The 27007-nt window shown below is 38.6% G+C and overlaps 1 protein-coding gene and 1 pseudogene across 1 annotated transcript in view; one reads left to right on the top strand and one right to left on the bottom strand.

Annotated features, from left to right (window-relative positions):
• NUBPL (NUBP iron-sulfur cluster assembly factor, mitochondrial) overlaps positions 1 to 27007 on the bottom strand; it is a 234020-nt gene that overhangs the window by 14639 nt on the left and 192374 nt on the right. Inside the window, exon 9 of the mRNA XM_069559468.1 lies at positions 5965 to 6085. Coding sequence (XP_069415569.1) covers positions 5965 to 6085 — 121 coding nt within the window. The remainder of the gene's footprint in view (positions 1 to 5964; positions 6086 to 27007) is intronic.
• On the top strand, positions 17859 to 18917 carry LOC138423728 (5-hydroxytryptamine receptor 1D-like; annotated as a pseudogene).

Raw genomic sequence — 27007 nt, 5'->3', positions numbered from 1 at the left:
GAGGTTATTGATATTTCTCCTGGCAATCTTGATTACAGCTTGTGTTTCTTCCAGTCCAGCGTTTCTCATGATGTACTCTGCATAGAAGTTAAATAAGAAGGGTGACAATATACAGCCTTGACATATTCCTTTTCCTATTTGGAACCAGTCTATTATTCCATGTCCAGTTCGTTGCTTCCTGACCCGCATACAAGTTTCTCAAGGGGCAGGTCAGGTGGTCTGGTATTCCTATCTCTTTCAGAATTTTCCACAGTTTATTGTGATCCACACAGTCAAAGGCTTTGGCATAGTCAATAAAGCAGAAATAGATGTTTTTCTGGAACTCTCTTGCTTTTTCCATGATCCAGCAGATGTTGGCAATTTGATCTCTGGTTCCTCTGCCTTTTCTAAAACCAGCTTGAACATCTGGAAGTTCACGGTTCATGTATTGCTAAAGCCTGACTTGGAGAATTTTGAGCATTACTTTACTAGCATGTGAGATGAGTGCAATTGTGCGATAGTTTGAGCATTCTTTGGCATTGCCTTTCTTTGGGATTGGAATGAAAACTGACCTTTTCCAGTGCTGTGGCCACTGCTGAGTTTTCCAAATTTGCTGGCATATTGAGTGCAGCACTTTGGCAGCATGATCTTTCAGGATTTGAAATAGCTCAACTGGAATTCCATCCCTTCCACTAGCTTTTTTTGTAGTGATGCTTTCTAAGGCCCACTTGACTTCACATTCCAAGATGTCTGGCTCTAGGTGAGTGATCATATCTTCATGATTACCTGGGTCGTGAAGATCTTTTTTGTACAGTTCTTCTGTGTATTCTTGCCACCTCTTCTTAATATCTTCTGCTTCTGTTAGGTCCATACCATTTCTGCCCTTTATTGAGCCCATCTTTGCACGAAATGTTCCCTTGGTATCTTTAATTTTCTTGAAGAGATCTCTACTCTTTAACATTCTGTTGTTTTCCTCTATTTCTTTGCACTGATTGCCGAGGAAGGCTTTCTTATCTCTTCTTGCTATTCTTTGGAACTCTGAATTCAGATGCTTATATCTTTCCTTTTCTCCTTTGCTTTTCACTTCTCTTCTTTTCACAGCTATTTGTAAGGCCTCCCCAGACAGCCATTTTGCTTTTTTCCATTTCTTTTCCATGGGGATGGGTCTTGATCCCTGTCTCCTGTACAATGTCATGAACCTCTGTCCATAGTTCATCAGGCACTCTATCAGATATCTACCCAAGATGGGAGGGTCATGGTGGAGAGGTCTGACAGAATGCGGTCTACTGGAGAAGGGAATGGCAAACCACTTCAGTATTCTTGCCTTGAGAATCCCATGAACAGTATGAAAAGGCAAAATGATAGGATACTGAACGGGGAACTCCCCGGGTTGGTAGGTTTCCAATATGCAACTGGAGATCAGTGGAGAAACAACTCCAGAAAGAATGAAGGGATGGAGCCAAAGCAAAAACAATACCCAGCTGTGGATGTGACTGGTGATAGAAGCAAGGTCCGATGCTGTAAAGAGCAATATTGCATAGGAACCTGGAATGTTAGGTCCATGAATCAAGGCAAATTGGAAGTGGTCAAATAGGAGATGGCAAGTGTGAATGTCGACATTCTAGGAATCAGCGAATTAAAATGGACTGGAATGGGTGAATTTAACTCAGATGACCATTATTATCTACTACTGCGGGCAGGAATCCCTTAGATGAAATGGAGTAGCCATCATGGTCAACAAAAGAGTCCGAAATGCAGTACTTGGATGCAATCTCAAAAACGACGGAATGATCTTTGTTCGTTTCCAAGGCAAACCATTCAATATCACAGTAATCCAAGTCTATGCCCCAACCAGTAACACTGAAGAAGCTGAAGTTGAATGGTTGGTTCTATGAAGACCTACAAGCCCTTGTAGAACTAACACCCAAAAAAGATGTCCTTTTCATTATAGGGGACTGGAATGCAAAAGTAGGAAGTCAAAAAACACCTGGAGTAACAGGCAAATTTGGCCTTGGAATAAGGAATGAAGCAGGACAAAGGCTAATAGAGTTTTGCCAAGAGAACGCACTGGTCATAGCAAACACCCTCTTCCAACAACACAAGAGAAGACTCTACACATGGACATCACCAGATGGTCACCACCGAAATCAGACTGATTATATTCTTTGCAGCCAAAGATGGAGAAGTTCTATTCAGTCAGCAAAAACAAGACCGGGAGCTGACTGTGGCTCAGATCATGAACTCCTTATTGCCAAATTCAGAGTTAAATTGAAAAAGTAGAGGAAACCACTAGACCACTCTTTCTACCACACCATCACAGATAAAGCTGAGATTTAAAAGGCAGTAAATGGAGTAGAAGAGTTGACTTTTATGTTGCTCAGCATTCTTAGAACCACTTTAAGTCCATGCAAAGGTTATCGAAACATGTGTGTATGTGTGTTTTACATAAACTATTCATTCAGTACCATGCCATTCAGTATAAATAATGCAGAAGAAGAATGTGTTACAAACCTACCACAATTTATATTATAAAGTACAGAGTAACAGATATGTCATGTGCCTCTTATCAGCATATTTTGAGATCTTAGTCAACTCTCTTTCCTAAGTGTTCAATAGACAACAATGCATGAATATTTCAATAAGCACGTAAAGGTTAGTTTTTCAGTAAATTTGATGTCTACTCTATAGATCAACTTTAGACTATAGGAAGCTGTCATGCGGGAAGCAGGGGAAGATATGTTACAGAAAATATTTAGAAACCCAGAAAGTTTTTTCTCTTGATTTATGAACTGCCAGTATATAGTAAAGAATCCCGAATGCTTTTATTTCCATCAGAGTAATAGAACAAAAGGGTAAAATCGTCTCCATTATATAGCCAGCTTGTTCATTGTTGTTGCTCAGTGCTTGTTGTGTCTGACTCTCTGTGACTCCATGAATTGCAGCACGCCAGGTTTCCCTATCCTTCACTATCTCCCAGAGTTTGTTCAAACGCAAGTCCATTGAGTCAGTGATGCCACCCAACCATCTCATTCTGTCACCCCCTTTTCCTCCTGTCCCCAATCTTTCCCAGCATCAGGGTCTTTTCCAGTGAGTCAGCTAGTGACATCATTTCTGCCCTCCAGAGACTCACACTCCGCAGAAGAGGAGACTAAGATGGGGAAAACCTTGTTAGAGAGTAGATGGCACAGTGAGAGTGGCGGTGGACTAACAGCTGTGCACAGAGAAAATTAAAGTGGGGTAAAGGTAGTGAGAGTTGCTGAGGTTCAGTCTGGCCTTGACAAGTATTTTTGAAGGGCTAGGGCTGAAGGAAGCACACTTCAGAGACATAAGTTAAAGAGGTTTCTGTGACATGATCTGAGACCTTAATTATTATGTATAAACCATCCCTATAGCTGAATACGGGTTTTCCAGGTGGCTCAGTGGTAAAGAATCCACCTGCCCAGAGGGATAGGGTAGGGAGGGAGTTTGGGAGGGGCATTCAGGATTGGGGGGACATATGTACACCTGTGGCCGATTCATGTTGATGTATGGCAAAAACCATCACAATATTGTAAAGTAATTATCCTCCAATTAAAATAAATAATTAAAAAAAAGAAAAAGAATCCACCTCCCAAGTAGGTTCAGTCCCTGGGCTGGCAAGATCCCCTGAAGAATGAAATAGCAATCCACTCTAGTATTCTTGCCTGGGAAATCCCATGGACAGAGGAGCCTGGAAGGCTATAGGGTCACAAAGAGTCAGATATGACTCAGTGACTAACAACCACCACCACAAGCTGAATGTGGATAAAATTCTGAAGAGCCATTTTACCAAATAATCATTTGAAACACAGCTCCCTAGATGAAAATAAGAGGCAGCAAGAGAGTCAGTAAAGGACACATAAGAGTCCTGGGGGTGTCACCCAGCCAGGAGGTCACAGCTGTGAGAGCACTTTCCTGATTTCAGTTCCTTGTTCCCAATTCCAACCTCTTCATCATCAGAGCCCCTGTTCCAGTTCATGGGAGAGCCCTCTGGGCCCCATGATCATATTAAAGGGAGCAGATGTGCTCTACATTAGAACCCTAAATTATTTTTCCCGTAAGAGTTTGAGATACAACACTCTATAGCACTAGCCGAGTTTCTGTGATCAGTAATCAGTGTTTCTGATATATTTTTAGGGTAACTACACATTTGATTTGCAGGGCTTCCCAGGTGTTGTGAGTAGTGAAGAACCCGCCTGCCATGAAGGAGACATATGAGATGCAGGTTTGATCCCTGGGAAGATCCCTTGGAAGTGGGCATGGCAACCCTCCAGTATTGGCAGCTCCAATACTGCAGTTGCCACTGGCAACATGGCAACTCCAGTATTCTTACCTGGAGAATCCCATGGACAGGAGCCTGGCGGGCTACAGTCCATAGGTGGGCTACAGTTCACAGGGGCACAAAGAGTCAGACTCGACTGAGGTGACTCAGAATGCATGCATACATTTGTGAGCTGTTGGTTAAAATGTAACTTCCATCTGTAGGTTGTTTCTCTAGGAGACATGTTTCAAATTCCAAATAAGTGACTTACAAAATCATACCACCCATTCACAAATTAGGAAATTATAATACTGTCAGCATAATTCAATAATGCCATTATAATTACACATTTACTTTATTATATAAGTGAATATCAATCTGCTGTTATTATGCAGATTTGGGAAACTGAACTTCCTAGGTTAGTTAAATGAGAAACAGTTGCAGAATAAAATTAGTATCTTTAATTATAAAAATGTATCAAAATATATATCATTAGTATTCACCTGGTACTGCGGTAGCTGCTATAGTACCAATGCATAAAAACAATAACACATTTAACATCAACTTTTAGAAAACTAATTATAATAAAGAATGTTTTGAATTCCTTGATCTCTAAGGAATATTGTTAACTACCTAAAACTGGTAATTCACTCTATGACTCCATTATTTAGCAGCTAACATCTGCCTTTACCCAGAATAGAAACTCATATGCAGAATATCAAAACATGTTCCCTAAAAAGTCCATTAAGTTGCTTGTGGATTTTTTTTTAATGTTTTATCTAAAATCTGTGTTTTGCTCCTTTAACACATGATTTTACTTCTCCTTCAATTACTAATTAATTCTTCAATTCAGTAACATGAACAGTATAGACAAGGTAAGTTTCAGGTGCCATCTTCATAGACATGGCATAAAAAGATTACAGAAAACAGTAAATGTCGTTTTTTCTGGAGCAGAGGACTTATACACTCAGAACTGATCAGGAAAGCATTTCTCCACGCACATCAAGAACTGACACTTCCAAAGACTGCCACAACATATGAAATAGGTATTTCTGTATATGTCTGCTCAGTTGGTGAAGAATCTGCCCACAATGCAGGAGACTCTGTTTCAATTTTGGGTCAGGAAGATCCACTGGAGAAGGGATAGGCTACCCACTCCAGTATTCTTGGGCTTCCCTTGTGGCTCAGCTGGCAAAGAATCCACCTGCAATGCAGGGGACCTGGGTTCGATCCCTGGGTTGGGAAAATCCCCTGGAGAAGGGAACAGCTACCCGCTCCAGTATTCTGGCCTGGAGAATTCCATGGGCTGTATAGAGTCCATGGGGTTGCAAAGTCAGACACTGAGCGACTTTCACCTTCACTTTCTGCTGATACTAAGAGATGTCTTCCCAACTTAGCAAACAAACTGAAGACCATTATTTAAAATGTGGGCTTCAAATCAGAGCACTCAAACCACAAAACTTGCTTTGCAAATTCAGGTTATGGGCGGTTTTCATCTACAGCAAGAGTTGTAATTGGCAGAACAAACCCCCTATTCAAAATGTGTTCCACTAATGAAGTATCACAAAAAGCCAAAGAAAGATTAACACAGAGAAGTGCACTATGCTAACTTAATTCAAAACACAAAGCCAAAAGCATTTCATCACTTTGAGATGATCTTCATCACCATGCTATTTCCTTTGCAAATGAATATCCGGTGGTCTTACCTAGAATATCAAGATCAAGGGTCCGTGCTAGTCTCCTTGCACCATCAGCACCAAAAATATGAGTTTTGTGTTTACATTTTGGACACTGGAAAACACTCATATTTTGGACCAGGCCCAGAACCTAGAATAATAAAGACACATTGAAATCAAAACAAAATTAAACTGAATTTCAATCCATTATTCCAACAAGCTTCTACTGTGTGCCTACTAGGTTTCAGAGATACTATGATGAATAAGTAATGGTCTCTGCTCTTAAACAACTCAAGCTAGTGGGAGAGCAAGACAGATGCCATTAACTCGAATAATGAGATAGGTGCCAAAAAATTATAAATCATGGGGATCAAAAATTCTGTTTTGGAAGAATAAGAGCGATCTCTGGGTTTCCCACAGAGAACTGTTTCTTCAGGTTGAGTGTAAGAAGAGGGGTTGAGGCCTACAGTAGGCAGAAGAAAAGGGAACAAGCCAAGGCAGTGAATTTTGATTCGTAGGGCCTATTTTGGCTGCAGTTTAGCAAAGGTGACAAGGCAGAAGTTAGTTTGGTAGAAAGGTCGAGGTCAGATGGTAAGGTGCCAAATGCTATCCATGTATTTGAGATTTTATTTTTGAAACAACAGAGATGGCACTGAAGAGGCAGTGATACATAGTCAGATCTGTTTCAGAATTTTACTTTGAGGTCAACATGAACATGGAAAAAACAAGCAGGAAGCAAAAAAAGAAAAGACACAGTTAAGAGGCTAACTGTGGACAAGTCTCTCAGTAGAAAACAGCCAACATATGTTGTTGTTGTTCAGTCTCCCGATCATGTCCAACTTTTTGTGACCCTGTGGACTGCAGCATGCCAGGCCTTCCTGTCCCTCACCATCTCCCAAAGTTTGCCCAAGTTCATGTCCATTGCATCAGTGATGTCATCTAGCCATCTCATCCTCTGACGCCCTCTTCTCCTCCTGCCCTCAATCATTCCCAGCAACATACACTGAGTACTTATTCTAGGTCAGGCCTTGGGATAAGGGCTGTATATGCATTATCTTACTGACTCTTTATAGAACTTTATGAGATGGGTTGTTAGCATATCCTTTCCAAAGGTGAGAAAACCGACACAGCAAAAGACTGAAACTCAGCTCTTATCAAAATGTTATTACTTAAAGCAAAAATTTAAAGCTACATACAAAGTGTTCATTTCTTTCTGAGTTTCCCCAGCTTCAAAAGAGATATTTCATAAACATTAGCTGAATAAACAGACAGGCTCTATTTATGATCCTTTTAACCTTACTCCTTATTTATAGACAGCCTGGTTGTCTTCTAGAGTGAAAAAACAACTATCAGAGGCTTATAGGTAACAATGTCCATATCACCCTATCAATCCCACCATTACACTTATCTTTATGGGAGATATCTCTATTAGAACATTTTCATTTTAAATGAAGAATAGCACTGATAGTCCACAATTAAATATATCAACAAGAAGGTGATCAAATGTGTTATTCCTTCTGAAAAGAGAAACAGGAAAGAGTAAAGTCTCCTATGACTTACGTAAATGAAGACAAACAGTGAGGGATATAAATTTGTAGGTAAGCATTTTCCACGCATTATATGCCCTTTTGCTGATGGAAAGTGTCACAAAAAATAAATCATACCATGTTTTGGTAATTCAGTGCCATCTTCAGAAAGCTAAGGAAAACCCAGCTAAATATCACACAGCTTATTTTATTCACTATATCTACATAATACACTTGTTATTTGAGCTGTCTTACTACCATTTATGTTGAATGTATATATCCCCTAACTGTAAGGGTTTCATAAATATAAATAAAATCACATATTTTTATAAAATAAAATTTTATATAAATAAAATTATATATATTTATAAAAATAATATAAATAAAATTGTCACTCAAGAAGGAGAAGAAAGAAAATTGCAACCATGAAAATTTAAAGAAGGGTATATTCTAATTCAGAGAGAATGTGAAATGTATTCCTTCTCTGGAACCTCTAAGGCTTTCCAAGATAGAGAGACATGGAGCAAGAGTATATTTACAGTTTGTCTGTGATTAACTTATTAGAAAATCGTTTCCTATGGACTGTATAAATGTCTCAGACATTCCCTGTATAGACTACATAAATGTCACAGACATAAAACTGTAATCAAACTCAGGATTTAATGCTATGCTATTACATGCTAATAACTAGGCTAAACACAAGAAGCAGCACACAGTAGTGAACAAAATCAACTTGAAGCTTGCACGCTAACTGGAGAAACAGATTGAATAATTAGTGCAAAAATTGATCTTAAAAACAAGAACAATTTCTCTAGAAGCAAAGTACAGAGTATTTCGAGACTAGAGAAGAAAGGACTCTATTTACTACGGGAGTCACAGAGTGGGGAAATGTTTGATACATTGATCCAACAGTTAAAGAGTAAGCAGGTTAAAAGCAAGGAAAAGCGAGGAAACACACTCAAAAAGGAAGTAGAAGCATGTCTGCTTCAAGGAACTGAAAGGCAGTATGGCTGAGGTATGGGGTGAGCGGTGCGAGATGAGGCTTGAAAGGTAGGGGCTGCAGGCCATGTTAGGTATGTAGGTCGTATGAGTGCAGAGATGCCACTGAAGAGGTTAAGCGAGAGACTGCTATGCTTCTAATTGCAGGAGACTCATTTTTCAAGACTGAAGGGTTTTAAAAGTAACATGGAATAGAAAAACTAAAAGGATTTTTCTTTGTGTGTTTATTTCTTTGACAAACACAAATCCAGTAAATGTATGCTCTGAAATCTGTCATTTCAGAGGTTACGGTTTTTTGCGAAAGGCCAAGGAGAAAAGGAAAGGTGTATCCATTTGAATGCAGAGTTCCAAAGAACAGCAAGGAGTGATAAGAATGCCTTCCTCAGTGATCAATGCAAAGAAACAGAGGAAACAATAGAATGGGAAAGACTAGAGATCTCTTCAAGAAAGTCAGAGATACCAAGGGAACTTTTCATGCAAAGATGAGCACAATAAAGGACAGAGATGGTATGAACCTAACAGAAGCAGAAGATACTAAGAAGAGGTGGCAAGAATACACAGAACTATACAAAAAAGATCTTCATGATCCAGATAATCACAATTGTGTGATCACTCACCTAGAGCCAGACATCCTGGAATGCAAAGTCAAGTGGGTCTCAGGAAGCATCACTACAAACAAAGCGAGTGGAGGTGATGGAATTCCAGTTGAGCTATTTCAAATCCTAAAAGATGATGCTATGAAAGTGCTACACTCAATATGCCAGCAAATTAGGAAAACTCAGTGGCCACAGGAGGGGAAAGGGTCAGTTTTCATTCCAATCCCAAAGAAAGGCAATGCCAAAGAAGGTTCAAACTACCACACAATTGCAATCATCTCACACACTGGTAAAGTAATGCTCAAAATTCTCCAAGCTGGGTTTCTTCAACAGTAGGTGAACTGTGAACTTCCAGATGTTCATGCTGGATCTAGAAAAGGCAGAAGAAGCAGAGATCAAATTGCCAACATCTGTTGGATCAATGAAAAAGCAAGAGAGTTCCAGAAAAACAACTACTTCTGCTTTATTGACTATGTCAAAGACTTTGAGTGTGTGGGTCACCACAAACTGTGGAAAATTCTGAAAGTATGGGAATATCAGACCACCTGACCTGCCTCCTGAGAAATCTGTATGCAGGTCAAGAAGCAACACTAAGAACATGTAACAACAGACTGGTTCCAAATTGGGAAAGGAGTACGTTAAGTATGTTTATTGTCACCCTGCTTATTTAACTTCTATGCATAGTACATCATGAGAAACACTGGGCTGGAGGAAGCACAAGCTGGAATCAAGATTGCTGGGAGAAATATCAATAACTTCAGATACGCAGGTAACACCACCCTTATGGCAGAAAGTGAAGAACTAAAGAGCCTGTTGATGATAGTAAAAGAGGAGAGTGAAAAAGTTGGCTTAACACTCAACATTCAGAAAACTAAGATCATGGCATCCGGGTCCCATCACTTCATGGCAAATAGATGGGGAAACAATGGAAACAGTGACAGACTTTATTTTGGGGGGCTCCAAAATCACTGCAGATGGTGACTGCAGTCATGAAATTAAAAGACGCTTCCTCCTTGGAAGAAAACTTACAACCAACCTAGACAGCATATTAAAAAGCAGAGACATTTCCTTGCCAACAAAGGCCTGTCTAGTCAAAGCCATGGTTTTTCCAGTAGTCATGTATGGATGTGAGAGTTGGACTATAAAGAAAGCTGAACACTGAAGAATTGATGCATTTGAACTGTGGTGTTGGAGAAGACTCTTGAGAGTCCCTTGGGCTGCAAGGAGATCCAACCAGTCCATCCTAAAGGAAAATCAGTCCTAATTATTCATTGGAAGGACTGATGCTGAAGCTGAAACTCCAATACTGATGACTCATATGAAAAGATCCTGATGCTGGGAAAGATTGAAGGTGGGAGGAGAAGGGCATGACAGAGGATGAGATGGTTGGATGGCATCACCGACTCAATGGACATGAGTTTGAGTGAACTCCGGGAGTTGGTGATGGACAGGGAGGTCTGGCGTGCTGCAGTCCATGGGGTCGTAAAGAGTCGCACACCCCTGAGCGACTGACCTGATCTGAAAATACTCTAGGTTTTCCCCTGCACAGTTCCTTTCTGCACAGGATTTTTCTCCTGGGCACAAAGCTAGCATCTCTCTTCTCTGACTTAGGTGAGGACACGCATCTTGTTCTGGACGGAACATGAGCTGGAGTGACATGTGCCACCTCTAGGCAGGGGCTCTACCTGCTGATCCCCCATCATGTTTCCCTCCTTTCCTGGGACAAGCAAGCTTCCAGAAAGCGGCTGCTCAGGCCGTCTGGGTACCAGAGTATGAACAATGCAGACGAGTGTTAAAGCCAAACTGTAATGGACTCGTAGCATGAGAAAAATAAACCCATGTTGTTTGAAGCCACTGAAATTTGAGGGTTGTTAGTACACATAATCTAGCCCATACTGGCTGACAGAAAGGTGCAGGAAGACAGTACTAGAATTTCTCTTTGTTCCTTATGATTTCCTTTTTAATCCCAACTTTTTTGTGTGTTATAATGGAAATAACATATTAATAAATGTGTACTACATATAGATATATATATAATTTCTAATGTTGCCTATATATAGTATACCTTATAGAATCTCTATATAGGTACATATAATATATATTTATATAATTTATATCTCTATATAGTATACATAATAGAATCTACCTCCACATATGTGTATATATATAATTATATATACTTTTAAACATCACTTATTCATAAAGATGTACCATCAAAACAATTTAGAGATAACCCTTTATATCTTTGAAATTAAAAGACTGTGATACCTAAGCTTGGCTCTATTACTGATATTCTTCTTCTAGGTAAAGGACAAATGCCTAATACTGCTTCTAAGTTATTTTGAACAAAGTAATTCCTCTTAACTCTGGAATTTCTTCTATTAAAAACTTCCCACACAAATACCACATTTCTTAAAAAAAAATGCTGTATAGTAATGGAATAGGACAGATAGCCCAGAACAGACTCATAAATTAAAGTCACTAATTTATAATGGAGATGACACAGTGCTGCAATGTTAATTGGACATCCATATAGAAAATAAGAAACCTTAAAATCCTCTATCTCACACCATGCACAAAAATGTAATTCCAGATGGACTGTAGAGCTAATATGAAAGATAAAACAATAACATATTTGGAAGAAATCAGCAGAATATACTTAAAACCTTGGATGCAGGGAAAGACTTTTTTAGCAGGACACAAAGAAGCACTAAACATAAATGAAAATGTTTTGTTAAACTGGACTACATTAAAATTAGTAACTTGTCAGAAGACATAATTAAGAGAGTAAAAAGGCCACCTATAGAGTAAGCGATAGGAGCTATAATATACAAATATAATTTAGGACTTTCATCTAGAATATACAAAGAACTCCTGCAAATAAATAAGAAAAAATAAGAAAATACAACAGAGAAATGAGCAAGAGACTTAAAAGGCACTTCATAAAAAAAGATATTCAAAGACAAACACAAGGAAACGTATTCAATTTTAATTATCACCAGGGAAATGCAAATTAGCATCACAATGAAATACCATGCATTTATGCTTAAAACCTGATTAGAACAGAAAAAGGTCCTTTATGACTACAACAACCTCCTTGCCTACAAAAAGTTAAAAACCCAAATATCAAATGTTGATGACAACATACAATAACTAAAACCCATAGCTTCAGCTGAGTGCAAAGTGGTACATCATTTTGGAGAACTGGTAGTTATCTACTTAAACTGATGTATGCCTATACTGTGGCACAGTATTTCCACTCTGTCATATGTTAAAAAATGTGAACATAACAGTCACCAAAAGATGTGCATAGAAGTGTTCATAATTAATTATCCAAAAATGAAAAACTACCTAAATGTCCATTAACAGTAAAATGGACAAATAAATTGTGGTATATTCATATAATGGAAAGGGTTTCCCTGGTGGCTCAGATGATACAGAATCTGCCTGCAATGTGGGAGACCAAGATTCAATCCCTGGGTCGGGAATATCCCCTGGAGAAGGAAATGGCAACCCACTCTAGTATTCTTGCCTGGGAAATCCCATGGACAGAGGAGCCTGGCAGATTGCAGTCCATGGGGTCGCAAAGAGTCAGACACGACTGAGTGACTAACATACAATGGAATGCTACATGGCAATGAGAAAGAAAGAATTTTAGCTACAGTCCACAGTATAAGTAAGTGAATCTCTCAAACATAATTTGAAGCAAAAGAAGCCACACAAAAGTATATACTTATTATTCCATTTATATAAAGTTCAAAGACACGTAAAAGTAACCAATGGTGTTATAATTTGGGTTCTGCTTTGGGGGCAGTGATCAGGAGATGGCACAAGGCAGAAGCTTCCGGAGTATGGGTGATGTTCTGTTTCTTGAACACAATGGGTGTGTTGACTCTGCAAAAATTCACTGAGCAATATATACCTACAATACATGCCCTTTTCATATGTATATCAGACATCAATAAAATGCCTGTTTTTAGAAAAAGGTGGTCATGTGAAGAGTGGCCAAGAAAGCAGTAAGAACAAATATCCAAAACGATGGCTTACTAGGCATCTTGTGAACCTGCACACAAAACCAACCATCTGTTTTAAATAGAAAATATTCCATAAAAAGAGAGGTAGCAGTAAAATTAATATGAGGTCTTCAGGAAGAATAATCCCCTATTCTTTCCACATGACATTCCAAGGCAAGAACTGAAAGAAAAATCTAAACTCAGAGAAGCTCTGAAATGGTGGGGTTCTAGACCTTTAATGTCTCGTAAGGTAGCCACTAGTCCACATGTGGCTGCTAAGCGCTTGTAATGTGGCTAGTCTGATTTGAGGTGTGCTGTAAGTATAAAACACACGCTGGAAACCAAAGACTTGGTATAAGTAAAAGAATGTAAAATATGTCAATAATGTTTTAAAGTTTGTAAGTTATTCTTTAACTTTTTTTCATTCAAGTATATCATGAATACACACAGAAAGCACACAAATCATAAGTGCATGACTGAATGGACTTATCATAAAGTAGGCCCATGTTACCATGACGCTGTTAATAAAATCTAGCCAGCACCCCAGAAGTTTCCCTCTATACTCTCCAAAACATGTCGCCAAAGGTATAAACTAAAAGCCTGATTTCTAACACCATAAATTTTGTCTAGTTTTGAACTTGATATGAATGTAGTCATGCAATACATTCCTTTGTGTCTGTATGATGCATCCAGCTAAATCACATACATCTGCAGTTCATTTTCATGGAGTCCTAAGATTCCATGATGACTATATCACAGTTATTCATTTTCTCATTGGATCGTGTGTGGCTGTTTCCAGATTTTGGCTATTATTAAACAGTGCTTCTACTAATGTTTTAATACATGGTGTTTTTTTTTTTTCTGGATATTAGGTTATGCATATTTAACTTCAGTTAAAAAAGAAAGCCAGTTTTCCAATAAAGTTCTACCAATTTATACTCCCACCAGCAGTGAATCAATTTACATTCTCACACAGTACCAGTTGCATGCCACAGCTTCACCAGTGTTTGATATCAACAGGCTTCTTTCATTTGGGCAGGCAGAGTAAGTATAGAGTAGGATCTCGTTGTGTTGGATTGTTCCATTGTCAAGCTGTTTGTACTGGGAACTGTATTTCCCAGATTTCCTTCCTTGTATGGCTCTTGATTAAATTTCACCAAAGGTAAAGTGGCATGACATTTGGAAAGAGTAAGTGTAGCCTCAGGCCTTACCCTCTAAAGCTTTCCTGTGGTCAGAGGTTGTGACAGAAACTTACAGAGGTGCAAATTGCATTCTAGTCTGTTCTTAGTCTTTCTGATGCTGTGCCCAGCTCTCCTTTGCACTGTGGTTTTGTGTTGTCAAAATTACTAATGAAGTTAAGTATATTTTTACATGGTTATTGGTCATTTGTATATTCTGCTCTGTACTGCTCAGGTCTCTTCTCTATTTTTCCCATTGATTATGTGGATTTTTTCTTACTGAATTGCCAGAGTTCCTAGTATGTTTAAATGGAATCCCTTTTTGCTCGATTCTCAAGTTCTATATTGACTTCATGTTGACAGAATTTTCAATATACTGCGTTAACTATGTTTTTAAAAATAACTTCCAACTGACAAGGGATTAATCTCCAAAATATACAAACAGCTCATGCAGCTCAATATCAAAAACACAAATAATTCAATCCAAAAAACGACCAGAAGATCAAAATAGACATTTCTTCGAAGAAGACATTATAGATGGCCAAAAAGCACACGAAGAGAGGCTCACAACACTAATTATTAGAGAAATGCAAATCAAAACTACAATGAAGTATCACCTCACATTGGTTAGAATGTTATTGTTCAGTCACTAAGTCATGTCCTAATCTTTGCAACCCCACAGACTTTTGCAACCCCAGGGACTGCAGCACATCAGAATGGCCACCATCAAAAAATTTACAAATAACAAATGCTGGAGAAGGTATGGAGAAAAAGGAACCTACCTACACTGTTGGCGGGAATGTAAACTGGTAAAACCACATGGAAAACTGTATGGAGGAGCCTTTAAAAACTAAATAGAATCAGCAACCCCACTGTTAGGCATATCCCCAGAAAAAACCATAATTTGAAAAGATATAAGCACCCCAATGTTCAATGCAGTGCTATTTATAATAGCCAGGACATGGAAGCAACTTAAATGTCTATCACCAAAGGAACAGATAAAGAAACGGTGGTACATAGAGACAATGGAATATTACTTAGTCATAAAAAAGAACAAAATCATGCCATCTGCAGCAACATGCATGGACCTAGAGATTGTCATATTAAGTGAAGTCAAACAAAGAAAAACAAATATCATATGATATTGATTATATGTGGAATAAGTGTAAAAATGAACTTATTTACAAAGTAGAAATAGAGTCACTGAAGTAGAAAACAAATTTATGGTTATCAGGGGATAAGAGGGGGAAGGATAAACTGGGACATAGAGATTGACATATACATACCAGCATATATGAAATAGATAACTAATAATTAGAACCTACTGTGTAGAACAGGGAACTCTACTCAACAGTCTGTAACAGACTATATGGGAAAAGAGTCTTAAAAAAAGAGTGTATACAATACTGTAAAGAAATTATCTTTCAATTAAAAATAAATTTTTTGAAAAAGAGTGTGTGTATATATATATATATGTATATGTTTAACTGACTCACTTTGCTGTACACCTGAAACTAACACAGCATTATAAATCAACTATACTCCAATAAAAATTTAAAAGATAAATACTTCACCTGTTTTTTTCCATTTTTAAAAATATGGCTACTAAAAACTTTAAAATTACACTTGTGGTTTGAATTATATTTCTATTGGACAATGCTGCTGTTGACCACTAAAGTTCAACTGTAGAACTTATTTTGATAGTTCTCCTATCAAATGTTATTCTAAGGTCTTAAAAATGCAAAACAAAAATTTTATCAGGGCCTCTAATTTATGAATATTTTAAAAAATTGAAGAGAAATGAAACATTTACCTTTAATTTAAGACTATTTAGGACAGATGAACTGTCAGGTTTCTTTGCTTGTAGTTGAAATTATATCAACTGGGTGTGATAACACTCATGCGTGGTTATCTCTTTCTGCTCAGAAGTTCATACAACAATGATACACACACATATTATTTAACTAGAAAAGAGAAAACAAATTACTTCCTAAGATACACAGACTATGTGGCTGAACAACTTTTTCAAAACATGGGATTGGGTGGGAGAAAATTTAAAAGAGAGCTTTCAGTATTAAAAAGATTAAAAAACACTGCACTAGTCATTTAAGACCAGTCTTCTATAATTAATGATTTTTGAACAGGGGTAGCTAATGTGATAAAACAGAAGCTTATAATACCCATATTACAATGCTGTTCATAAAAATTCTTTAAATAGGAAGGAATACATATCCACATGATCACTCCCTCCCCTCACCCCCCAAAAAGCTTTACACTGTGTGAATACTTTATATGTTGTTAAGCTGTTTGTGTTTACTGTAGAGCTATTTTGTATATCCTTTGATCATAGAAACATTAGAAAACAGATGCTTTGCCACAGCTTAATTTACATAAAACCACTGAGACGCAGCTGTGAGCATGCTCAACCATTTTTTAATGTCTCATCAAAGTATAAGATCCTTTTTTCTTTTTACCTCAGCTGGTTTCACTGAAAGAAAGTAAATGCTACATGCCTGCCTAGCATCAGCCACCACAAACCTTTAGCACGCTATTCTTACATGATTCTAATCCATCACTGGCTCAGAAGGGCACTTCTTTTATTAACTTTTAAAAAATTGACTCTCTTGAAATATCAACATTGCCCTTAAATGCTGGATTTTTGTGTCTAAATGTATTGAATTAAGCAAACTCAGAAGACTCCAGTTTTAATTTCTTTTTGGCATTTTAAACCTAGAGTCAAGTAAGTAACAAGCAAGATTTTCAGGCTACTATATAATCCAATTTCTCAAGGTTACAATCAGGTTAAATTCTTGCTGGCTGGAACCTGTCACAAGGATAAAGAGTTATGATTTAAGAAAAAATGAAGAGGAAAAACTCACCATTAAACAGAGAATGAATAATAATAACTGAAATTGATTAGATTCACAAGTGCTTTTCAGTTCTCCATTTAGCCTTGAACCAGGGGTTCCGGTATATTTTAAAGCATGTGTACAGATATTATCATTTTAAAAAATGAGACTGGCGTTCTTGTTTTCTCTTTCAAAATTAGTCTGGCAATAGACAGAGCAATGAGTAGGGAAGGCCTGCATTCATTCTTCTCTCAGGGACCAACTACTTCTGGATCCATGAGGTATGACTTAACTTCTCCAAGCCTTGAATTCTAAAATGAGAGGTTGTAATGACTTCTAAAATCTACCACTATAACAATAACATTCAGAGCTACCCTTCACAATGTCATGAGGTAAGATCTATGCTAAGTACTACACGTGTAATCTTATTTAACTGTCACAACAACCTATGAGATGGGTCACAAAACACTTACGCTAAATTATTTTTTAATCTTCTTAACCCTGTGATATTTGATGATATCCACATTACTAAACCTCAACTCTAGATAATTCACAGAAATAGCAATTAAGAATGCAGAATCTGGTTGGTAGTCACCTCAGTGTTCCTTAACTAGTTGAGTCTTGAGGTCTTTTCACTCAGTCTGTTCTGATGGCTGACTCCCTCCAGTGTGAAACAGAAGGATGACTTTATTCTGTGAGCAGGACAACTATGAAATAAGAAGCTGTATGTGTGAAAGTCTGTGGAAAGAGAGAGTCACCTAGAATGTCCCCTCAAACCAGTCAGTGGAGGCATTCTGCAGGTGGCTCCCAAGAGATCCCAAATGCCACAGAAACTCCAGGGACTTAGGAAAGAGGGGTTCTTCAAGCACTCAAGATTTCTCTGGCCGTCTTCTTTACCAGTGCCTCTGTACTTACTACCATCTCCAAGACCAGGAAGTTCTACATCCCTGCCAACTATTTCATTGGCTCCTTGGCCATGACTGACCCCTTAGTTTCTATTTTGGGCATGTTCATCAGCATCACACATACAACTGCCCACACCTGGAGTTGTGTGACATCTGGTCATCTTCTGACATCACATGCTGCAAAGCCTCCATCCTGGTACTGGGCCATCACTGATACCCTGGAGAACAGTAAACACCAGACAGTGGGCCATGTGGCTGCCATGCTTGCCATCATCTGGGCCATTTTCATCCACATCTCCATCCCATCACTCTTGTGGCAGCAGGCTAAAGCTCATGAAGAAATATCAGCTTGCCTGGTGAATACTTCACTGATCTCTTACATTATCTATTCCATTTGTGGGGCCCTCTACATCCCGCCTGTATTGCTCATTATCCTCTATGGACAAATCTACACAAACACCTGGAACCACATCCTGACTCCATTATTACTTTATGGGAAGTACTTCACCAACATCTCATCAAAGACTGCGAGGTCCTTGCTCTGCTCGTTCAAAGCCAGCCTTCATGAGGGGCACTCTTATTTGATCAGTTCCCCTCTTATTTTCAACCATGTGAAAATCAAGCTTGTGGATAGTGTTCTGGAGCACAAGAGGATTTCTGCTGCTTGAGAGAGGAAAGCCACAAAAAACCTGGGGAAGCATCTGGGGGGCCTTTATCATCTGCTGGCTACCCTTCTTTGCTGAATCTTCAGGCCTCCTTATCTGCCAGTGGTCCTGCTGGGCCCACCCAGTCCTTCTGACTTTTTCACTTGGCAAGGCTATCTAAACTTCCTCATAAAACCAGTAATATACACTGTGTTTAACAAAGAGTTTCAGCAAGCATTTCAGAAAATTGTCCATTTCCAAAAAGGCTCTTAGTCTTATTAATATTTGGTGTAGTTACTGCTGTTGTCTTTTATGGCCTGTAACCTGACTGAGTTAATGAAAGTCACTCAGTCGTGTCCGACTCTTTGTGACCCCATGGACTATACAGCCCATGGAATTCTCCAGGCCAGAATACTGGAGTGGGTAGCCGTTCCCTTCTCCAGGGGATCTTCCCAACCCAGGGATCGAACCCAGGTCTCCTGCACTGCAGGTGGATTCTTTACCAGCTGAGCCACCAGGGAATGTGTTTTTTATTCTTCCTAAGAGTTGGATTAATCCCAAAGTCTTGGGTTTGGGTTCAATTAATAAAATTCTCTCTCTCTCTTTTTTTTTTTTTTTTTAAAGAATGTGGACTCTGGAAAGCAGATCATTTAGAGTAGGATCCCAGAGACCCACTAAACAGATAGGCAGCCTTATGTAAAATGTTTCATCTCTGTACTACAGTTTCCATGTAAGAAAAATGGGGAAAATAATGTTATTACCTCACAGGGTTATTGTGAGGGTTAGATTAGGTAATTCATGTAAATCACATAGAACGGCATTCCCACTTAAAGCATACATGGGCCGCTGAGAGATGCTGGAGGAAGACAAAAATGAGCAAACAGCTTCAGTCTCTAAGATAAAACTGTGGCTGAGATGCAGAATGCTATCTACTCAGTCTTACAAAGCTTGTGACTGAAGAAAAGTCACTTTTTGAAAATGGAAAAATTGTCCAGTTGTGAAGAAGGAAGCCACATGAGATACATCATGTGCAAACTAACAGAGTTCCTAGAATGAATTCTAATAGCACCTTCCGAGGCCTTCAAGCCCAGTGATGAAAGACTAAGCACTAAACTTTTCAGAGACTCAAACAAGACAACTTGATGATCACAGACGAAAAATTATGCTCAAGAATGAAGAGAATAAATGTGTCGCTTGCCTCTATCTTCATGTAAGGTTACCTGTTTCTAAATTGCTTTGTAAGGTAGGTAGACTTGAGGTATTAAAATTGAACTTTCAGGGTCCAAAAGACAAACTAGATTTTGAAAAAGCTCCCAGGTAGATATAAAGAACACTTGACTCTTGAAGGCATTCAAGGGTGAAGACGTGAAACTCCTGGTCCAAATGGATACTCTACTGCCATGAATGGTGACTGTGCCAGAAAAAGAATGAACTACAGTTTTGATCCTCATCACTCAGAACAACTTATGGGGTCTTTGGTTTAAGAAAAAAAATGATAAGAATCAATTATTTTAGGTTCTAAGATCATCTAATTTCTCTTAGGAGACAATATAATCATTAACCCTTACAAATAAATACGACAAAGTTCCATACCACAGTAGGATTCTTAATTTTTTGTTTGCTTTTAGCCAGCAGAAAAAATAAACCACAGGGAAAGCAAAATTCCAATCTCTCTCTTATAAAATAATTAACTATTTGTAAGGCTGCAATAGTTATATTAATAGAATTTTAAAAATTAATTAAAAGGAGGAAAAAAAGCTCAGTGCCCAGAACTAACCGTTAATATATTTGTTGCCAGGTCAACTGCAGCACAGACAGCTAGCTGCTCACCAAAACCCATTCTCATCTTTCATACTTAGCATACAGCTATCCTGTGCTTCCCACGCTCCTTGAGAAATATGACTGTGGTCACATAACACAGCTTTAGTTAAGAGAATGGGCACAGAAGTATAGAAGTATGCGTGCCACAGCTAGGCCTCGTCCATAAAAATCTCCCATGACATGCCTGTACTGTCTTTCTCTTCTGGCTAGCTCAAATGAGGATGGCCCAAGGGTGACCTTAGAAGTCACATTTTAAAATGGCAGTGGTCTTTAAGCTTAAAAGACTTTGAGGAATAAAAACCACCATGCTCACCTGTTCACATACTAGTATTGTTATATAAGCAAGAAATAAAATTCTACCTAATCTGCATCATTATAGACCTTTTGAGGTCTGTCTGTGACACCAATTAGTTGACATTAAATAATGTAAAGTGTAAGTAATACAGAATTTCAGACTCTAAATAACTTTAGAAACTTAATAATATATGAAGAGAACAAATTAGGCCCAACAAAAATACTCAACAAATAAGGAGATCTCAAAGACCCTATTCACCTAAATTTTTAAAAATTTTCTTCTTTAACATTCTTATTAGCAAATAAAGAGACCAGTCAAAATACCTTGGCCAATACATGAACACCTATGAATTATAAATTTATGTTTCATGATATGAATAATAAGCAACATTAATTATATAACATTATATATGTATATATTTAACATTATATATGTATATATATAACATTATATATGTGTATATATATTACATTATATGTGTGTATATATATATAATATTATATATGTCAATCAAGTGTTTAGATTGTTCCAAGCACTATACTAAGCCCTCATTTTTTCCCTCAATCCTCTGAGGGAAATACTATTATAATTCCTATATTATGAATGAGAAAACTGAGGCACAGATTAAGTAACTTGCTCAGGTCATTGCTAAATGTGACAGATCTGGGATTTGAATTCTAGCATTCACTCTCCTGAGTTCACTCTTCTAAACTACTATGTAAAAATGCCTCTATAAGCTGCACTCTATTGTCTTAACATTATAATACAGTTTCTAAAGTAATTTAACTTGCAACCATAAAAGATATACTTAAAGAATATAGCTCTCCATGTACTTAGAAAAAATCTGTGTATAAAAGGCTACAACTATATAGATAAATTAAAAAATGTGGTACAGTGAAGAGAAGGGACAGTCACATATATCATGTGATGGAATAGTACTAAAAAGGCCAACACCAGTCTCTTCCTTGCCAAACACTTTTAAATCATAATCTTTAGAGAATAGGATAGGGATTTGTGACTGAGAATCTAATCTCTTATTTCTAGTTCACCATAATCCTGAGAGTAAAAAACTAGCTCCTGGTACATTGATGAACGGCAGCATAACTCAAAATCCCTTTGATTTCTGACTTTTTTCCAAACCACCCTACCCTATGTAATCAATTGCTAAGCATGTCTGTTCTTCCTTCAAAATGTTAATTATGTTATTCATTTTCATTGCCATTATTCTAATTAGACCCTCACTAGGTGGCAAGAATACACAGAAGAACTGTACAGGAGGGATCTTCACAACCAAGATAATCACGATGGTGTGATCACTCACCTAGAGCCAGACATCCTGGGACGTAAAGTCAAGTGGGCCTTAGAGAGCATCACTACGAACAAAGCTATGGAGGTAATGGAATTCCAGTTGAGCTATTTCAAATCCTGAAAGATGATGCTGTGAAAGTGCTGCACTCAATATGCCAGCAAATTGGAAAACTCAGTAGTGGCCACAGGACAGGAAAAGGGCAGTTTTCATTCCAATCCCAAAGAAAGGCAATGCCAAAGACTGCTCAAACTACCACACAACTGCACTCATCTCACATACTAGTAAAGTAATGCTCAAAATTCTCCAAGCCAGACTTCAGCAATACATGAACCATGAACTCCCTGATGTTCAAGCTGGTTTTAGAAAGGGCAGAGGAACCAGAGATCAAATTGCCAACACCGAATGGATCATCGAAAAAGCAAGAAAGTTCCAAAAAAACATCTATTTCTGCTTTATTGACTATGCCAAAGCCTTTGACTGTGTGGATCACAATAAACTGTGGAAAATTCTGAAAGACATGGGAATACCAGACCATCTGACCTGCCTCTTAAGAAACCTCTATGCAGGTCAGGAAGCAACAGTTAGAACTGGACATGGAACAACAGACTGGTTCCAAATAGGAAAAGGAGTACGTCAAGCCTGTATATTGTCACCCTGCTTATTTAACTTATATGCAGAGTACATCATGAGAAACACTGGGCTTGATGAAGCACAAGCTGGAATCAAGACTGCTGGGAGAAATATCAATAACCTCAGATATGCAGATGACACTACCGTTATGGCAGAAAGTGAAGAGGAACTAAAAAGCCTCTTGATGAAAGTGAAAGAGGAGAGTGATAAAGTTGGCTTAAAGTTCAACATTCAGAAAATGAAAATCATGTCATCTGGTCCCATCACTTCATGGGAAATAGATGGGGAAACAGTGGAAACAGTGTCAGACTTTATTTTTGGGGGGGCTCCAAAATCACTGCAGATGGTGACTACAGCCATGAAATTAAAAGATGCCTACTGCTTGGAAGGAAAGTTATGACCAATCTAGATAGCATATTCAAAAGCAGAGACATTACTTCGTTGACTAAAGTCCATCTAGTCAAGGCTATGGTTTTTCCAGTGGTCATGTATGGATGTGAGAGTTGGACTGTGAAGAAAGCTGAGTGGCGAAGAATTAATGCTTTTGAACTGTGGTGTTGGAGAAGACTCTTGAGAGTTCCTTGGACTACAAGGAGATCCAACCAGTCTATCCTGAAGGAGATCAGCCCTGGGTGTTCTTTGGAAGGAATGATGCTAAAGCTGAAACTCCAGTACTTTGGCCACCTCATGCGAAGAGTTGACTCATTGGAAAAGACTCTGATGCTGGGAGAGATTGGGGGCAGGAGGAAAAGAGGATGACAGGATGAGATGGCTGGATGGCATCACCAACTTGATGGATGTGAGTCTGAGTGAACTCCAGGAGATGGTGATGGACAGGGAGGCCTGGTGGGTTGCAAAGAGTTGGACATGACTGAGCGACTGAACTGAACTGAACTGAACCTATCACCTACACTAGTGTTTTTGCAAGTTTCTATAACTGTTTTATAAGAGAAATATTTGACATCTTGATCTAATACAAAAACACATGTATATGTGTTTATGACTGAGACCATATCCCTATGAAGTAACACTTTCTCTTCCTAAGAGCAATTTACCCTGATATTGTTTTAAAACTTTGGTTATATCTCTCACCGTATTGATATCCTGACTCACTGGTGGGTCACAGCCTGGACCGTGAATGACTCTGACCATTGCTAATGCTTTCTTATTGCCTCCATACTCCTGGCTGCTATTCTACTTATCTCCACAAGATTAATTTCTTTCTATGTTCCATTCTAATCTTGTCTGTTTCCTATCCAGCATTCATTATGCATGCCTCTAAACATTTCAAGAAGAATGTCCAAATTCTTTAACCTAGTATTTAAGGTTTGACCGAACCTGAGCCTAGCTAGCAAAGACACATAGAAATATACTAATTCAACTATAGACAAACTGAATAACCCTGAACACTCATTTTTTTATTTCCTCATTTTTTTCAGACTGAATTCTGTCCCTTCCCTAGCCTCATGATAAACTAATAACAATCCTCCTCCACTCATTCATTTAGTATATATTTAGTGAGCAGCTGTAGGTTCTGGGGGCTTCTGGTAGCTCAGCTGGTAAAGAATCTCCCTGCAATGTGGGAGACCTGGGTTTGATTCCTGGGTTGGGAAGATCCCCTGGAGAAGGGAATGGCTACCCACTCCAGGACTCTGGCCTGGAGAATTACATGGACAGAGGAGCCTGGCAGGCTACAGTCCATGGGGTCGCAAAGAATCAGACACGACTTAGTGATTTTCACTTTCTTTCACTTTCATATATTGTGGACACAGTAGGAGGTCACTGGTCCCTGTACCCACAGAGTTGACAGTATGGCACTATAATGTGAAAATACTGATGAAATGTGAAAACAGTTACGAAAGGGGAAGCAGAGCATTACTGAACTGTACACTAGAAAGAGCTTACCTCGTTAATAGGGTCAGAGCAAGCCTCCAAGAGAAAAAGCCATTTAATTTAAGCACCAAAGGATAAAAAGGATCTACCAAGTGAGAAGTGAGGGTAAGGGTTCTGAGATATGAAAATAGCACGCTGAGGACCATGAGAAGAGAAACTATGGAAATCTCAAAGAAGTAAAAGACAACCTGTTTGCCTGGGGCAGAGAGAAAGCCAATCAGAGCGGCCTTGAGCTGGGAACAGCAGATTGTGGATGGCATTATATAACAGGTCAAATGTTAGTGTAGGAAGGAACATTTGAGGATATTTAAGATATGTTTCTTGCCCTCTAAGAACTCAGATTCTTCTGTTGGGACTGATAGGTAAACTTATAGTGGAATAAGAGGCAAACTAGATATACGTTCAAGTAGCTCACAGAAAGAAGTATTAACCTTTTCTGGCAGGTTGGGAAAAGCTTCCTAGACGATGTCATGCCTGAGCAGGAATTTGAAAAATGAATATGAACTGGAAATGGCTTTTCAAGCCAGGGACCAGCATGTACAAAATTACAGGAACATTAAAAAAAAAAAAAAAAAAAGAATGCCAAACATGGCTTTCCCATGAAAATTCTCCTTGATAGCCCAGAGAAGAAAGAGTTCTCATGTCCCTCAGAATTCAGAGCCCCTGCACCACAATGGAGTTAGTCTACAAAATGATAAGGTGCTTGAAGAAAAAGGCTTAATTCTCACTTAAAAAAAAAACAAATCATCAATTGAGCTTACCATAGTAATTTGCTTATAGAAGGCACTCAATGTAAGTAAATATATATTTGCAGAATAAATAAACATAAGTATTTGTTGAACTAAAATTACTAACTGACCCTTTATATATAGAAAGAATAAGAGAGGAAAAATACTTTACTATGTGCTTCCCTGGTGGCTCAGGGGTGAAGAATCCACCTGACAGTGCAGGAGACATGGGTTCGATCCCTGGGTCGGGAAGATCCCCTGGGGAAGGTTATGGCAACCCACATCAGTATTCTTGCCTGGAGAATTCCATGGACAGAGGAGCCTGGCAGGCTACAGCCCATAGGATTGCACAGAGTCAGACATGACTTAGCGACTAAACAATGACATACCTTAATATACTTTTCAACATCTGGAAAGGAGATTACCTAAGAAGAAGGGGCTGGGTAGTGAAATCCCTGTGACTTTACAGTTCAAACAGAAGAGGAAGGGCCCTAAATTGAGGTGTCTGGGCCTTCCTTATCAGTCAGTCCAGTCGTGTCCGACTCTGCGACTCCATGGACTGCAGCACGCCAGGCCTCCCTGTCCATCACCATCTCCTGGAGTTTACTCAAACTCATGTCCATTGAGTCGGTGATGCCATCCAACCATCTCATTCTCTGTTGTCCCCTTCTCCTCCTGCCTTAAATCTTTCCCAGCATCAGGATCTTTTCCAGTCAGTCAGTTCTTCGCATCAGGTGGCCAAAGGATTAGAGTTTCAGCTTCAACATCAGTCCTTCCAATGAACATTCAGGACTGATTTCCTTTCAGATGGACTGGCTGGATCTCCTTGCAGTCCAAGGGACTCTCAAGAGTCTTCTCCAACACCATAGTTCAAAAGCATCAATTCTTCGGTGCTCAGCTTTCTTTACAGTCCAATTCTCACATCCATACATGACTACTGGAAAAATCATAGCCTTGACTAGATGGACCTTTGTTGGCAAAGTAATGTTTCTGCTTTTTAACATTTATAAGGGCTTTCCGTATAAAAGGCAAAAAAATGGATGAGAATGACACAGTACATAATCATCATTAAAAATGTGTAAGATTAAAAAACTATTGTTATTTTTTAAAACTGTCTATCTACAAATACTGACATAATCAAGAATTTGGCAAAGTTGATACCATTTTGGGCAGAGAACAGAGAATTTAATAGCTCTTCTTCTCCTTGCCCTAAGGAGCCTTGAATTTTAGGAAATTATTTAAATTAATTTCAAAACATTTTTGTAGACATTAATAAACTCTGACCATACCAATGAATTCCATTGACATCACTGTTTCCATGGTAACTAATGCACTTCAAAAGGGGAAAAAAGAGAATAAGACTAAAAACCAGGGAAAAAATGAAATAAAGTGGTATAAACAAAGCATAACATTTCTCCTTTGCATTTATGGAACACTTTCTAATTTCAAATGCTTTACCATTACTCAGACTGCAAGGCTCTTAAGTGCCAGAAGGATCTCAGAGGTCATCAAATCCACATCTTGCTCAAAGCCAGGATTCCCTTCACAAGGCAGCTACACCATGGCTGTCCTCTAACTGCTTACAGGGCTCTCTGCTGGGAAGTTCTCATTCATTTAATTGCAAAGATTACTGAGCACCTGTCTTGTTTTGCAGGTTAAGAGCTGACTACAACATTCTAAAGCTTTT

Source organism: Ovis canadensis, chromosome 18 (genome assembly GCF_042477335.2).
Source record: "Ovis canadensis isolate MfBH-ARS-UI-01 breed Bighorn chromosome 18, ARS-UI_OviCan_v2, whole genome shotgun sequence".
Classification (NCBI taxonomy): Eukaryota; Metazoa; Chordata; class Mammalia; order Artiodactyla; family Bovidae; genus Ovis; species Ovis canadensis.
This window is presented reverse-complemented; position numbering and strand designations above follow the sequence as displayed.